This window comes from Myxocyprinus asiaticus, chromosome 5, assembly GCF_019703515.2.
Source record: "Myxocyprinus asiaticus isolate MX2 ecotype Aquarium Trade chromosome 5, UBuf_Myxa_2, whole genome shotgun sequence".
Lineage (NCBI taxonomy): Eukaryota > Metazoa > Chordata > Actinopteri > Cypriniformes > Catostomidae > Myxocyprinus > Myxocyprinus asiaticus.
The window spans coordinates 51,822,301-51,840,418 of NC_059348.1; the positions used below are offsets into that span (position 1 = coordinate 51,822,301).

Genomic DNA, 18,118 nt, shown 5'->3' on the forward strand with positions numbered 1-18,118 from the left:
TATGTGTGTGTGTATATATATATATATATATATATATATATATATATATATATATATATATATATATATATATATATATATTATAATTACTGTATATATAATTAATAGTATATTAATTTGCAGTTCTTCGAGAATACTGCATTCAGTGTTCACTTAAATGTTAAGTTTGATTGAACTCCTTTAAATTTAAGAAAACTCAATGATATGGTCTTTTCAAACAAGGAAGTGGGTGATCTGAATAAAGGAGGAAGAGAGATAATGCTGTGGGTGGAGAGGTTAGAGGTTGCTTTTGTGTTTGTACAGTGGAAAATAAAGGGAGAGACCTGATAGTTCAAACAAAGATCTTACATTCATATTATGGGTACACTACCAGTCAAAAGTTTGCGCACAGCTACTGATTATTTATTATTACTATTTTCCACATTGTACGGTAACAATATAGTCTTCAAAATTATGAAATAACACAAATGGATGGATGAAAAGTAACCAAAAAATATCCAATAAATTAAAACTAACTTATACACTGCCTGGCCAAAAAAATAAATAAATTGCCATTTGGATTTAAAGTGAATTACTTAGAAATATAAGCATTTTCTCACTCTGTCCGCAGTCTTTTTTGTGACTCAGGGCCGTTCACACTGAGCACATTTTTGCCTCCATCTGCTTTGTTTTTCCAATTGTTTTTCAATGTAAACAAGCACTAGACAGACGTCTTTGACCGCTGCCCAGCATCTCGCATAGGAGCGCCACATTTTTAAAAATGCCGTGTCTGGTTAAAAAGAACTTCAACTTTTAAAAGTGTGTCTCAGGCCAACTGCGTTCAGTTGTATTCGTTGTGCTTTTGTCTAACTGTTTTAGCACAAGAACGTGTTCAGACTGAACATACCCTTAGAAGGCAGCATAATAAAGCTAATGACCTTTTGGAATTACTTTGCGTCGGGAACACCCCAACATGCACGGGAATATTCTACGGACGACAATGCCAAGATGACGTGAGAGTCGAACCACTTCTCCAGCACATCCCAAAGACTTTCAATGGGGTTAAGATCAGGACTTTGTGGTGGCCTATTCATGTGTGAAAATGATTCCTCATGCTCCCTGAACCACTCTTTCACAATTTGAGCCCGATGAATCTTGGCATTGTCATCCTGGAATATGCCCATGCCATCAGGGAAGAAAAAAATCCATTGATGGGATAACCTGGTCATACAGTCATTCAAATGTTGCTTCCGAGAGTTCCATTACCCTAGGATCAGCCACATTATGCCAACACTGTTTATCTTCCCTAGTGATAATGGTTAGGTTTAGGGTTTGGGTTTGGGGTTACACTTTATTAAAAAAAAAAGGCATATTTCTTCACTATGTTAGAGCCTGTACAGCTGAAAACAGCTTGCTTCAAAACTCACTTTTGGCGCCCCTCTGTGGACATTTCACCCAGAAAATGGAGCTCACATGTGCCCATAGGCCCAACAACACTTACTGCTTTGGCCACTTGGGGCAATTTCGGTAAGCACAGAGCGATTTTAGCTAAAGAAAACTGAACCTACTGATTCTGATTTCACTTTGAGGTCAGTCTGAAAAAGCTGCAAGATGTGGTGCAACTGTCAAAATCTTGAAAAAAACAAAAACCACATTGGGTGCAAACAGACCTTTAGAAGTTAGCTGCCTTAGACAGCTCACTAGGTTTTAGAACAGAGCCTATAACTCTGCTGTCTAGATTATTCTATATTGACATGGTTCTAATTAAAGTTTTATGAGTTCCCAAGGGTCGATCCCCAACAATCATTATCGCCTCCTCACATCTGTTTAAAAGACAGCTTTACAGTCAGAGTCATTGTCAAAATGTGTGTGGTTGCTTGTGCCATTGTGTAAATGTTATGAATGCAAGCCAGTTTTTTCTTTCTTCCTTTTACAGTCCTGTCCAAGTTTATGGACATTTCCTTTGTGCAAGCAAAAGGTTGCATTCTTTGTGCCTAAAAACAATGAATGCTCAGTCAACATGCTAAACCTTTCCAACTCCGATTTCCCAGAAGTTCTTGTTGGAACTAAATTGGGGCTTTTTCTTTCTCTAAATAGATTATTACTGCACTCTCAACTGTATGGAGGTTTTGGAAAGTTGTCTTGCTGTGTGACATGCTACACTCATCTAAAACTATCTTGTTAATTCCTTCATAATTATCATTCATGCACCCATAATTTTTGACCCTGGTCACAGCAGAGGACCTTTTAAAATAAATTATTAATGGTGATTAAAAATGGTCTAAATAAATAAATGGTGACCAGTTAGAGGACTTAAGATTCTTAAGAAATTTCCCTTATACATTTCATATAAAAAATATTTGATGTTGATGTCAGGATGCTCAGACAAACAGAGCAATGTTTAGATAACGCTACAGTGTTTTTTGGGGGAATCAACCTACAAATGGCCCACTTATATTTGTCTCTGCGTATTAAGCTGCAAAATAAAAAAGTGTTTTATCATTAGAAATTATACACTTCAGCTTGTTTTAAAGTACAAACTAAAAGTGCACACTCACACAAACAAATGTACAAAGCCTTTAGTCATCTTTAAACATGCTCTGACTAAGAGCACTTTGGATGTGTCATACTGTTAAGTACATCTGGTTCAGTGCTTTTCCATTTATTGTGAGTGGATCTAAGTAATGCAATATGACTGGACTCCAAGGCCTTGATCCTGGGAATGTAACAGTTGCTTTGGGAATAGAAACAATATTAATGAACTTCTTAGATTAAGCAAATGTATTTCACTCAGTTTATTTTGATGTCCCATGAGGAATCTGATTGGCATCTTTGCTGATGGGAATAGAGTTGCATGGAATATTCAGGTGGGTGTGTAAATTATCCTCATATTGGTTCTCATGACTTTGTATAAAAAAATAGTGTGGTTTCATGGAGTTGCGCACATATTTGAGACTTGAATCAGTACTTTTCCTGGTTACTGGTGTGGGCATCTGTTAAACTGACATCTGGTGCCGTGACCCGGGTAATAATTCTATGTATCTGGGTGGAAAGCGAAAGATTTCTGAATTTTTTATGTGCTTTGGACATGCAAGACTAGTCATTGTTTCTTGATGTGGAAAAAACCGTCTGATTTGTCATGCATTATGTTCTTAATTAAAAGGATAGTTCACCCAAAAATGAAAATTCTGTCATCATTTACTCACCCTCACGTGTTTCCTAACTCGTTTGACTTTCTTCCGTGTAATACAAAGTAGGGGGAGAATGTCCAAGCAACTTCATGCAATGAAAGTAAATGTGGTACTGTGATCATCGACCTCCAAAAAGGACAAAAAAGCACCATAAAATAGTTCATACAACTCGTGTGTTATATTCCAATTCAAATAGGACAATTTATGAGTTCAAAGTCATTTTGATATTTTAAAAGCCAAACCACTTGACATTTCTTTTTTTTTAGTCATTCAATAATTTTTTTTTATTATAAAATGCTATAAATGTTTTTAAAATGTATGAAACCAACATGGACACAAAGACTACATTTCTACGAACTTGATTTATAAAAGATTTCTACATTTTATAACCCCAGACAACCTTATTTGTCAATGAACCATTCACTGAAAATCTTGCTTGACAATCGTGGTCACCATTCACTTTCATTTCATGGAATAGAGTAACTCATTAGACATTCTGCTATGTAACTTATTTTGTGTTTCACAGAATAAAGAAAGTAAGGATTGGTATGACATGAGCCTGAGTGGATGACAAAGATTTCCTGTTTTTATTGCAAAAAGAGTTTTTGTTGTACTGTTTCCCATTATAAAAGCAATTTATTTGTTCCCATGGAAAATTCAACAGACGACTGACGCATGAATAATTTGTGTGTGTGTGTGTGTCTGTTATCCAGGCAGCTGTCTGAATCGGATAATAACATTGTTGTTTGTGTTTCAGTGGCGATGCCATTCATCATCATGACCATCACATTCAGGCCGTACAAGCGTGGAGTTTACTGTAACGACAATACCATCCGTTACCCCTACAGACCCGACACCATCTCTCACAAAATTATGGCTGCCATCACCATAGGCTGCTCTATTATTATCGTAAGTCTCTAAACCAATCTAAACAAAAATTAAACCGAACTCTTTACTTTCATGTCACTTGAAAAAAAAATTTTTTTTCATCAAACACAAAAAAGGAGTTCACTAGTAGATTGTCCAGACTGCTCTTTTCCATATACAACAAACATACAATTTGTTGAGCAACCTGTGAGAATCTACCAGTTTCAGTAATTATTAAATGAATTATATACAGTAAATACACACACACACACACACACACACACACACATATATATTTACATTTATGCATTTGGCAGATGCTTTTATCCAAAGCGACTTACAGTGCCCTTATTACAGGGACAATCCCCCTGGAGCAACCTGGAGTTAAGTGCCTTGCTCAAGGACACAGTGGTGGTGGTTGTGGGGATTGAACCAACCAGATCAGTACTTTAGTCCACTACGCCACCACCACTCCAGTATATACATATACTGTAAATACACCGATCAGCCATGACATTAAAACCACCTGCCTAATATTGTGTAGGTCCCCCACGTGCTGCCAAAACAGTGTCAAACCGCATCTCAGAATAGCATTCTGAGATTATATTCTTCTCACCACAATTGTACAGAGTGGTTATCTGAATTACCGTAGACTTTGTCAGTTCGAACCATTCTGGCCATTCTCTGTTGACCTCTTTCATCAACAAGGCATTTCCGTCCACAGAACTGCCGCTCACTGGATGCTTTTTGTTTTTGGCACAATTCGGAGTAAATTCTAGAGACTGTTGTGTGTGAAAATCCCAGGAGATCAGCAGTTACAGAAATACTCAAACCAGCCCATCTGGCACCAACAATCATCCATGTGATTATCTAATCAGCCAATTGTGTGGCAGCAGTGCATAAAATCATGCAGATACGGGTCAGGAGCTTCAGTTAATGTTCACATCAACCATCAGAATGGGGAAAAAATGTGATCTCAGTGATTTGGACCATTGCATGATTGTTGGTGCAAGATGGGCTGGTTTGATTATTTCTGTAACGCACAACAGTCTCTAAATTTTACTCCGAATGGTGCCAAAAAAAAAAGCATCCAGTGAGCGGCAGTTCTGTGGACGGAAATGCCTTGTTGAATAGAGAGGTCAACAGAGAATGGCCAGAATGGTTTGAACTGACCAAGTCTACAGTAACTCATATAACCACTCTGTACAATTGTGGTGAGAAGAATATAATATCAGAATGCTATTCTGAGATGCGGGTTGATGCTGTTTTGGCGGCACGAAGGGGACCTACACAAGGGGACCTGATCAGTGAATATAGGAACCACTATATCATAGAGACCTGGAGGTGAGCTCTTTTAACTTTGGCCAGTAATCAACCATAGTTTCGTGTAGCCAGACCTTTGACTACAACACCAAATGTCTGGACCATAAAGCAGCTTAAATTGTCCACGAACCATCTACTTTGACATGAAAATCCCTCTTACATGTAAAGTGATCAATCACAGTCAGTTGCATCATTACGTGCCATTTAGGGGTGGGGTTATCTGAGATATACTGTATTATATTATAATAAAAAAATGACATGGGGAAAGAAATAATTTATACAATGGCGCAGCAGTCTACGTGAGTGATTGCATAGAAAACACATGGAAAAATAGCGGAAAATGTGTAGAGAGTACAAGTACACCACAAAAAAACTCATAACAGATTATTTCACTGACATTACTGTGTAAACATCAGAATATGCAGTTATGCTCATGGATATCTGCTTTACTTTCTGATCTTAACTAATCTTTGAAAGATTTGATGTCACAAACCTGGCAAACTTGGACAGATCTGATTATTATTCGTCCTTTAGAGTGCCCATTGTATCAAATTGTATCAACTTGGACTGATGACTGAAGTTCTGTGTGCTTCTTCTTGGAGAAGTTCCATCAAACCAGCAAATAAGATTTGCGCTGGGTGACTCAAGAAAGCGTTCTCCAATTTTGTGTGCTATGTGCATTAGACAGTTAGATGCTGAGAATAGCAACCTGGCAACCACCTAGAAGACCCTAGCAACTGCATAGCAATGTGTTAAAACTACTCAGAATATATGAATGTACACATAACAACACCCTAGCAACCACATAGCAGTGTGTGGAAACCACTTGGAACACCTTAGCTACCACATAGCAACACCCTAGCAACCACAAAGCAATGTGTGACTGAAGTTCTGTGTGCTTCTTCTTGGAGAAGTTCCATCAAACCAGCAAATAAGATTTGCGCTGGGTGACTCAAGAAAGCGTTCTCCAATTTTGTGTGCTATGTGCATTAGACAGTTAGATGCTGAGAATAGCAACCTGGCAACCACCTAGAAGACCCTAGCAACTGCATAGCAATGTGTTAAAACTCCTCAGAAAATATGAATGTACACATAACAACACCCTAGCAACCACATAACAGTGTGTGAAAACCACTATGAACACCTTAGTAACCACATAACACCCTAGCAACCACCCATAAGACCCAAGCAACTATATAGCAATGTGCTAAGACCACTCAGAACACCTTAGGAACCACCCAGAACACCCTAGCAACCACATAGTAATATGTTAAAACTACTTAAAACACCTTAGCTACCACATAACATCACCCTAGCAATCACCCAGAACACCCTAGCAACCGTAAAGCAATGTGCGAAACTGCTCGGAATATATTAGTGACCACATAACAACACCCTAGCAACCACATAGCAGTGTGCGAAAACCACTCGGAACTCCTTAGTAATAACATAACAACACCCTAAGCAACCACCCATAAAACCCAAGAAACCACATAGCAATGTGCTAAAACAACTCAGAACACCTTAAGAACCACCCAGAATACACTAGCAACCGCATATCAATGTGCTAAAACTACTTAAAACACCTTAGCCAAACATAGCAACACCCTAGCAACCGCAAAACAATGTGCGAAACTACTCAGAATATATTAGTGACCACATAACAACACCCTAGCAACCATATAGCAGTGTGCGAAAACCACTCGGAACACCTTAGTAACCACATAACAACACCCTAGCAACCACACTTAAGACCAAATCAACCGCATAATAATGTGCTAAAACCACTCAAAACACCTTAGCAACCACCCAGAACACCCTAGCAACCTCATAGCAATGTGCTAGAACCACTCAGAGCACCTTAGCAAACATATAACAACACCCTAGTAACCAATCAGAAGACCCTAGCAACCGCATAGCAATGTGGGAAAACCACTTAAACACCTCAGAAACAACTTAACAACACCCTAGCAACTCCTTAGCATTTACATGCTAACTTTTGTCCAGGCAAACACTTTTTGTATTGTCCTCAGAAAATGTAAAAATGTAGTTAATTGTTTCTGTGTGTTCTTTGCTTTTTAATTTGAGCCTAAAGAACTCTTGCATCTTTCCTTTTGTCTTCATTCTGTTTGCAGATCACTTCAGGAGAGGCTTACCTGGTCTACACCAAACGTCTCTACTCCAATTCAGACTTTAACCAGTACGCTGCAGCACTCTACAAAGTCGTGGGGACATTTTTGTTTGGCGCGTGTGTGAGCCAGTCTCTGACCGATATGGCCAAGTATACCATTGGACGCTTGAGGCCCAACTTCATGGCAGTGTGCAGTCCAGAAGTCTGTAACGGTTACATGCTGGAGATAAACTGCACAGGAAACTCTCGCAACGTGACGGAGTCCAGGTACAGAAATGGGGGGCAGGAAGGGCCAGTGTTAATGGTCATGAACTGTTAATCTCGCGTCCTGTATTTGTTTATTTTTGTCACCTGTTGTTTTTCACTAACTGTTTCACCAGTAAAAAACTAGTGTGCTTTCTCAGGCTTTGACCTTTGCAGTGCAAAAGTAACACTTTTTTTTTTTTTTTTTAATGTCACATAACCTCACAGACTTAAGGATTTGTATCGTACATGCACTAGGATGCATGATCTGCGAGCATGTCCTTAATGAGAATGGAAATCGTTAGGAATTTACAGAGTCTGGTTCTGATTCATTCAGTAGTTTTGGTCCTAATTAAACTAAAAAATACTTAACAAAAACAATATTTTGGTAACATATTGCACACTGGATTTTAAAGACCCATTTATTACTACAGAAGGCTGTTATGAATGTGTAACTTTTATATGAACATCCGTTTTCAGTTCATTTTGAGTCAGAGATGACTGAAATTAATGATTTTAGTTAAATTAAAAATAGGGATGTGCATGAGTAACCAACTAATCGAGTTATCATTCTGCACCAGCTAGCTGACTATTAAAAACACTATTCGAATATCGCAAATTGATTTTCTTTTGCGGATTTGTCTGCCGTGGGCAACGCTAAATTATACTGTACTTTCCCTCTCAATCTTGTACCAAATACTGCATTTATAAAAGAGCGCAACAGTGCACCCCCCCCCCCCAACTTTTCAGCTGTCTGGGTTCCGAAAGTATTTTTACCATTCATTTTTTCCGTAGGGATTTCATAGAATCCTTCACAAGAGTTTTAAGCCATGAACCAAACCAACCAGCTCCGAGGTGAATCACAACATTATAAACTTTGATTTGAAGCAAAAAAGATATTTGAAAATCAGGCTAAAAGATAAAAGCGCAAGGTACTTGCCGTCTTTCACGAGTGCACAGACTACAATCCCATGAAGCATTGCGAATATTGAAACATAAACAACTATTGATTTTAGGTGTTGATTATAAGTATCGAAACAATACATTCTAAGTTTACTGTAAAATTTCCCAATTATAAAAATATATATGTAGTTTGTGGGTGTAGGGAGACTGACTCGATTGCGTCATTTACAGTGCGTCATGGAAGTTAGTGCTCGCTGCTGGACTTGTTTGGCAGGCTTTGTTGGCCGCCGTTCTCTGATTGGTGGATCTTTCTCTGTTGGACCATGGGTAGTATTGTTGTTCACCAGGAATTCTGCTATGGAATTCACTTCATGAGACCCCGCGTGACTGCTGTGTGTATTTTCCATTTCCCTTTTTGAATTGTAACTAGTAGCACCTAATACATTTTTATTTTTATTTATTTATTTTTTTTAGAGCAAATAGTTTTCCAAAAAATGTATGTCATATGTGGACAGCAGGACTAAGTTGTGAAATTTTAAGTAATGCCAAGCTATAAGAAGTCATATTTTTTAAATCAAATAGTTTATTATGTCTCCAGGAGTGTTGGTTATTCATGTTTTTGAGACGGTACAGACATTACAGCTGATTTTCTATAAAGCTGAAATAATCATTATGATTAAAAGTAATGGCCAGCATCATCAAATCACTGCCAACCATGTTAAAATAAAAATTCGCTTTATAAAATTCTGAATCTATGTTCTGATTATCATTGTCCCATGTCTGCCAAACATGTTGAGTGGTTCAAACATCATCTGCAGCCTGAAACTGAACTTTTGGTCGGATTTTAATAGTGAATGCACTTAGCTGCATAGAAAGCTATAGGATGCACTCTTGCTTCCTATTTAGTGAATGACTTAACCTCTAGTGTGTTGACCATTTGCACTGATCTCAGAACAGTTTGAAATGCCCTTTATTTTCATCCTAATGCCATATAAAGCCTCTGAAAGCAACATACTGTATGTCAGCTTTAGCATGAATACATTTATTCTCAATGTGAAAATACATAGTAAATATATAGGAATGCATTTACAAATGTTAATGAATAGAACCGTATTGTACAGTGATAAAATAAAGCAATAAAGTTATATTAAAGTGAAGTGAATTGACCCACAGATGTGTTAATGTTGAAAAATATTCAAATTAACTAACATGTTTTTTCTTTTTTTCTTTTCTTTTTATCCTCTTTTCTCCCAATTTGAAATGCCCAAATCCTCACGGTGGCACGGTTACTCACCTCAATCCGGGTGGCGGAGGACAAGTCTCAGTTGCCTCCGCTTCTGAGACAGTCTATCCGCACATCTTATCACGTGGCTCATCGTGCATGACACCGCGGAGACTCCCAGCATGTGGAGGCTCATGCTACTCTCCGCGATCCACGCACAACTTACCACGCGCCCCATTGAGAGCGAGAACCACTAATCGCGAACACGAGGAGGTTACCCCATGTGACTCTACCCTCCCTAGCAACTGGGCCAATTTGGTTGCTTAGGTGACCTGGCTGGAGTCACTCAGCACACCCTGGATTCGAACTCGTGACGGGTGGTAGTCAGCATCAATACTCACTGAGCTACCCAGGCCCCCTAACTAACATGTTTTTTCAACAAGTTTCAATCAAAAAACTTTGAGGTTTCTTACCAGAGGCACTTTTGTTGGTGCTGCGCCAGTAGCAGTGCTTCCTGGAAATAAACATCATGCTGTTGTGTCACGTGGCATGGTGCGCCAGAAGTTTAAAGGCCCAAACCTACTCTACGCAAGTACGTGAACGCAGACGCACCTTGCTACGCAAGCTCGATTTCACACGTCATTGCATTGCGAAATGTGTCCACGATCAATTCATAACACAACGCAAGTACAAAAAAATGTAACGTACGTGTCATACTTGTTATTGTTAACTAACATTTTGATTTCCGAATAATCTATAACTCGATTTTTGTGGGTTAGAGTACTCGACTACAACATTACTTAAAAAAATGCCCATCCCTAGTGAAGACCCGTTCTGGGGTGTGTTTCCCATACAACGACATAACTCACTGTTTAACCACCATAGTGCGATGCATCATTGGAGAAATTAACTAGCTAGTCACTACTGTTTCCCAAAACAGTGGTAACTATGTCGCACATCTATTGTTCGAACCACATTGGTTCAACAATATAGAGCTGTCGTTAATGACATTATGCATGGGGTGGAGTTATAACTTCTGCAGATATCAAATTATAATAGCTCATTTACACGTACAACAAAATGCGGCAGATACATTGCGCTACAATAATGGGGTTTCCCTTTTCATCAGACTTCATGGATCCCCAGACGCACTTGAGGACAATCGTTGCACTTGAGCATTAATCATTGAACTATGTTGGTAACGATGGAACTTGCGACCATAGTTGGCTAATAATGCTTTTTGGAAATGCACCCCTGACTGATTCAGTCAATAAGTGAGACCTTATAGTTCAGGACTGAGTCTTTTTGACCGACATATTAAAAGAACTGGCTTGTTGGAGTGATTCATGCAGGAAACACGTTTAGTATTTCAATAATTCCTATATTCAAGAACTGTTAATGCAGGATCAAGAAAATAATACAGTTCCAGTATTTTTTTCTGAACAAGAATGTCTTTTTATTCCCAACCGTGATGCGTAAACATGATTGTACAAATCTAATCTCCTTTGAGTAGAAACATGTCTGTCTAAATGATTTGTGAACTTTGAAATTGATTCTCTGTTTCCTCTCTCCCTGTTTTCTTGTATCTATTCATACCTCCCTTCCTCCTACGATTCTTGTGTGGCAGGCTGTCGTTTTACTCCGGCCACTCGTCCTTTGGGATGTACTGCATGTTGTTTTTGGCGGTGAGTTGTCGCAGTGCTCCTTCTACAATCGTGCTGACACAGAAGACTTGTGTAGACAGATAAAGAAGCAACAGGAAACTTGACTGAGACAATGAACTCCATTCCCACTGTCTCAGGCTTTGAATCAAGACCATATGTAATGCTTAGGGATAGTTCACCCAAAAAATGAACAGTCATCAACTGATTTCCACAGAAGAAAGTTATGTGGGTTTGTGACAAGAGAGTAAATGATGGATGAATTTAGCCCTAAATAATAATTAACTTGGCTTTCTGGTTATTTCTAAATATCTTTTCTTGCCTGATTATGAGTCATGTAGTTATGAGTTTGTCAGTTATGTCCATACAACTTCAGACTGTTTTGAGGTGCTTTAACAGAACTCTTTAAAAAGAATTGTAATTGTTTGAAATTTGTTTCCTGCTTCTGAATTCAGAACACATTTTCTATTTTTCCCCATACCCTGTACATATACAGTAGGCCTGATTTAAAATATTGTGTAATTAAGCATTGTTTTTCCTTGTGTAGCTTTATGTCCAGGCACGAATGGCATCCAAGTGGGCGCGCCTCCTTCGGCCCACCATTCAGTTCTTCCTGGTGGCTTTTGCCATTTATGTGGGCTACACACGTGTGTCTGACTATAAACACCACTGGAGTGATGTCGTCGTGGGTCTTCTGCAAGGAGCTCTAGTTGCTATCCTCACGGTGAGTTGGTCAAAACTGTCAAGAAACTGTTATAGTTCACCCCATAGGGCACGGTGGCTCAGTGGGTAGCACTGTCGCCTCACAGCAAGAAAGTCCCAGGTTCGAGTCCTGGCTCAACTGGGCCTTTCTGTGTGATGTTTGCATGTTCTCCCTGTGTTCATGTGGGATTCCTCTGGCTGCTCTGGTTTCCCCCACAGTCCAAAAGACATGCAGGTTAAGTTAACTGGAGGCCCTAAATTGCCTGTTGGTGTGAGTGAGAGTTTGAATGTGTATGTTGGTGTGTGTTGCCCTGTGATGAACTGACCACCTGTCCAGGGTGTTTCCCTGAGACAGCTGGGATAGGCTCCAGCACTACCCTTGACCCTACATAGGGTATTTATAATATCTAATGTTATTGTGTTTTTTTGGTTTCTTTCTCTTTTTTCGGTGAAATATGACCTGTCCTAACAGATGAGTAAAGATCCAGTCTTGTATTCATTTACACAGGCTTTTATTGCATCTTTATTTTAATTGCATCAAAACTGTCTTCTCTTCGTCCTACACAGGTGCGATACGTTTCCGACTTCTTCAAAGAGCGCCCCCCTCGCTGCCAGGATGTTGAAAATGCAGAAAACGAAGACATGGAGCATAAACCCAGCCTTCAGATCGCAGACGCAGACAGAAACAACCATTACACTTACAGCAGGCCCATATGAGCCTGACCTTTGCCCTTTAACCCAATGTGACCGCCGTCACACACAAAACCACTGGAAGCTGCATCCTCTATGCCATGTACCGATAACCAAACACACCGCTGCTGCCATCACCTACACTGGCATCAACTATACTCTCTTCCACAGGATAATACTCCCCATTTCATACTACTGTGTGTGTGTGTGAGTGTGAGAAATTAAGAGAATGCACAGACTAACACTGAATCACGTATACTACTATATAGATGGCTGAACATGTTTCTAACAATTTATGCATGCTCATATACGCCATGTGCACAGATTGAATCTAATGAACAATAAGAGACTTTGTTTTATCATAGCACCAAAACACATTCCTCAAAAGGAACTGGTCGTTTCCATGGCAACCACAAAACTACCGGTTGACATTTACTGACTGGCCGGACTTCTGCTGTTTGAAATTCTTTCAACATGGAGAAAATTGAGCTTTTCTTACTTGTCAGAAGACAAGGTTTGGTTGGTTCCCTGATTGTCTGAAACAAAGAAATCTATAAGTTTGAACACTGAAACGCTGCCAAAGGTCTTACTCACATTGTCAAAGAGATATTTTACCTACATTTTATATATGTTTTTAAAAACTGGATTTCAGCTATTTTAAAGGTCTTTTTCGATAAAGAAATAATGTTATTATCCTGTGGTAGGTTTAGAGACTTTGAAACATTTCTGTGAACAAATTATATCCACACACATGCATCAGCAAGAATCTGTAGACAAACTGCATAGCATGATTAAGGTTTTTTCAAACTATATTTTTATGCTTACATTTTAACTCCATGTCGACACGGCAAGCTTTCAACACCATTCTAGTTTTGTTGTGTCGCTCGCTCTTAATGTAGACATGGTGTAATGTTTTTAATAAGAACCACTAGCTAACCAGCGCACATTTATTTTTGGCCTGTTCCTCACAGGTTTCTGTAAAACTCTAGATAAATTAGTATAACTAACACAGCTGTTGCAAGAATAAACCAACCTATCCATGTTACAGGACATTAATAATATATTAATTAAAACTATTAACACACAGATTAGAATATAGCAGTTTAACAGTTGAAAGTGTAAATGCTGCTACAGTTGTTGCATTACAATCACAACAATCAGAACATATCCACTTTTTTCCTGAACGCTGAAGTGTTGCACTGTTCGTAACAAAAGACTGTTTTCATTTTCACTTGCATCGGAGTATTTTAAGCAGATAATGTGATGTTTTTAGTGTATCAAATTTGTAAAAAGTAAGAAACATGGCTCCATTTTGCAATGTATAACAGAGTTGCGAAGACCGTCTTTTGACAGTGCCTTGCCCGAGTGTGTAGATGACGTGAATCGATGTCCCGAGGTTAGTTACGTATCATTAATTACTTTCAACAACTGCACAATTTGAGCCTGAACTCATTTTTACTCCAACTGACATTTCAAATGGTTGTTGTTCTCCGTTTGGATTGCTCATTTTGGTAGTTTTTACAGTGTTTCTTATGGATCCCGGAACCAGAAAGCAATCCAGCAATCATATTTATCATGGTGCCACCCAGTGGTTGGTCAGGAAAACTGTGGAGGCAGCTACATGCAGATTATTAACCAATGAGATTTCAGAACCACACAGTGTGATGCAACGAAATAGAAACCGTTTAGATTAAAATGGACTGTGATTTGTTTGCCGTTTGTCGTGCTGTGCCAGGTTTATTCTGTCTTATGTGCCGTTTTCCACTCACTCAATTAAAAAAGCCATTAAAGTGGTCACGAGCTGCCAAAACAACTCGTTCTCTACTTCCTCCACATTGTGATGTCACACTGTGGTAGACAGTTGCATCTGACCGCCTCCACAACAACACAACAACGCCTACTTTACCTTATCACTGCCATAGCTCCACCCAGTAGTGGTGAGTAGTGAGATGGCAAGAAGAGAGAGCCTGTCAGTCAAGAGCAGAGAGCCTATCAGAACAGTGGGCGTTTAGTGTCAAGTCTTAAAGGAGAAGCAGCACCAAAACCGAGTGTTTCTGACAGAGGGACAGAATGAGGGTGGAAAATGACTATGTTTTACAAATATATGACTGTTTTTTGTGCAAAAAAAAAAAAAACTACTAATATTATAAGTGAACCTCAAATGTATACCACAGTGTGACATCACAATGTGGAGGAATTAGAGAACGAGCTGTTTTGGCATCTTGGTTTCAACAAATGCTCTTTTTGCAGTGAGGAGGAAGTTTTGAGTTCTGAAACTTACAGTATGTTTATAGTACAATGACCTCTAATATGTCAAAATATCAAGGAAAATTGTATTCCTCATGTCATGACTGAAAAAAGGTCAACATTAAATTCAACAATCAGATTTAACTCCATTCTGATACAGTACCTTTATGCTGCATCTTTGTATAATGTCACACAGTAGCTTTATTGCAATAATTCCCATACTTCTACTTCGCACTTAAAGTATGTACGTTGCTGACGTAGGAAAAGAACTTCATGTGCATTTGCTATAAAAGTTAACTAATGATGAAATACATACATACTGTTATGTGTTTAACGTGACAGTATGGCAGTTTTGGGGCATACAATAATATCATAAAATTGTCTTGATACCAAAGACCCCTTTGTCACTTACTCTGCGTTAGCATGCAAGCATACGCATTTAGCTAAATTCATGAACTTAAAATACATTATTGCTGAACTTCTAGGTTCATAATATACCTTTAAAAGCTAAACAGTGTCTGCCTTGATGTGCTCGCCATTTTTAATAGAAAGGGAGGACAACCCATAAATGTATGAAATCCATCGACAACAGTATAATTTCCGGAAATCTTCAGCATGCTATTTTCAGTGTTGATTTGGGAAGCACAAATCCTCTCCTTGCAAACTATTTACGATGAATACCATGCGAATTGGCATTAAGCCTGTTTATAATGCACATGTCTCTATTTTTATATTTCTCTATATTTTTCTGTCTTTACCTGTTCTATTGTTCATGAGAATAATAGTGTCCCAATTTTTCATTGACGATTTACCACATAAATCCTGCACAACACAAATCTGCTGCCTACTGCGAGTTGTGAATGCTGCAGGACGTTTTTATGGACTATATTCACAGAATATAATTGATTTCTCTCTATGACTCGGGCGTAGTTGCAGAAACCAGATGACCTTTAAATAAATCTGCCCCCATCGCTAGGCTGAACTCATTTAGTGGATTTACACATTGAATGTGAACAAGATCATGGCATATTTGCACACTTTTGCCAATATTTCCAAATGTCACTACTGTTTTATTGAATATAACTGAGCAATATTACATTTTTTTTTTTTTTTTTTTATGCATTTGGCAGATGCTTTTATCCAAAGCGACTTACAGTGCACTGATTACAGGGACAATCCCCCTGGAGCAACCTGGAGTTAAGTGCCTTGCTCAAGGACACAATGGTGATGGCTGTGGGGGTTGAACCAGCAACCTTCTGATTACCAGTTATGTGCTTTAGCCCACTACGCCACCATATATAATATTATTGATTATTTTTGTAGGTTCATTTAAAACTTTGTTCATCTGTGCCATAAAAATACTTTCGGGAATGTCCTGTGATGTGACATGCTATACTCGATTTTAAAACAGTGTTCTTTTATAATTATTATGACATAATTGACTGAGACTCCATGGGATATTTGTACTTTAAAAATGTATTTGTCACACTGCAAAACCATTTAAAAAGAACTAGTGAAGGCAAAAATGGTGAGTTAAAGTGTTCACCAGTCACAACACCTAAAATATACACTTTCACAAATACATGTCAACTTTAACCTAAAATACTGACTTTCTGCTGTTATGCATCAACTATGTAATCACGCCTATATTAAGGACAGTACACAGAATTGTTTACTGAATTTTTTAATACATATTTTAATAAGTGAATTAAGAATTAACATATTACAGTATTTTTATTTCAAAACCAAAGCTTCCTAAATTTGAGTTTCACAGAAAAAATTCAAGTATAAAAAAAAAAAAAAAAAGATATTTCCTGATCTTTATTGAATCCAGTTAAATTGAAGCTACTGAATTGTTTTCTTTTAATAAATAATTCTATACCACTTCTGAAGCTTTTCACAATGATTATTTAGTCCGTTAATTGTTGTCTTGACCGGCATCGGTGACTTTTTATTGTGAGTGTACAGCTTATGAATGTTGCACGTCATTTTTATTTTCAAGGAATATTTTATATTTGTTGGTTATACCTACAACTTTAAAAAATAAAAAATAACATCTTTGTTCCATAAAGTTTCTCAGATTGGAAAGATTCCTCAAAATTCCTCTCCATTATCAATTAATAACAACCGGCTGACTGTACATTATCCCTTACATAACACTTTACATTCCAGTATCCAAGTCACTCATGTTATGAATGATCTTTGCTAAGGCAAGAATCACTCTTCCTGTTGTTCTCACTTAGAGTTGAGACTGAACTGTATGTTAATCTATGTACTGTAATAACACAAAACTATCGTATGGCATCTGAAAACTTGGATTATAGCGCATGAGTTGCATAAACCATGGGTTTGAAATGACATAAGGTGAGTACATGATATAGAATTTTATTTTGAGTGAATTTTCATTTTTGTCTGGACTGACCTTTTTAAGAATTGTATCTTGCGTTTGCATAAATCTTCCATTTACTAAACTTTCTTGTGAATTCAGTCTAGTGCTGTTTAGCCAAAAACTAGACCTTATCTGAAACACAGGATCACAATGCTTTTATGAGATTTGTACTGGACAAAACGGTCACATGTAATTGCAACAACATCTTTTCAGCAGGCTTTTGCTCAAGGCCATCAATATGGCGTTTGTGTGCAGTTCCCTTTAACTTCATTGTAACTGGTTCAATGCTTATTTTTTCTCCCGGGCAGAGCTGAAACAATCAAAGCGAAGTAGTGAATACATATTTAATGACCTCAAGGCAAAATGTCCATTGTAATATTGAGTGTCCATTTAAAATTATTTTATATTGTGTGTCTATGAATAGAACTGACTGATTTAAAAGTCTTGTTTGCATTGTCTTTTGTTGAAGGACACATGACATCATTCTACAACAAAAACAAGCTTTATTCACAGTAAATATGATACACAATAAGGAACTTCAGGAACAAATGGCCACAGAACTCTGTTAGC

General features: G+C 38.1%; 1 protein-coding gene across 1 annotated transcript in view; it reads left to right on the top strand.

The window, feature by feature from the left end:
- Positions 1-16,914, top strand: part of LOC127440687 (phospholipid phosphatase 2-like) — a 45,776-nt gene extending 28,862 nt beyond the window's left edge. Inside the window, exons 2-6 of the mRNA XM_051697431.1 lie at positions 3,928-4,079; positions 7,496-7,758; positions 11,487-11,544; positions 12,068-12,244; positions 12,790-16,914. Coding sequence (XP_051553391.1) covers positions 3,928-4,079; positions 7,496-7,758; positions 11,487-11,544; positions 12,068-12,244; positions 12,790-12,939 — 800 coding nt within the window. The 3' untranslated portion in view covers positions 12,940-16,914. The remainder of the gene's footprint in view (positions 1-3,927; positions 4,080-7,495; positions 7,759-11,486; positions 11,545-12,067; positions 12,245-12,789) is intronic.
- The last annotated feature ends 1,204 nt before the right edge of the window (positions 16,915-18,118 follow it).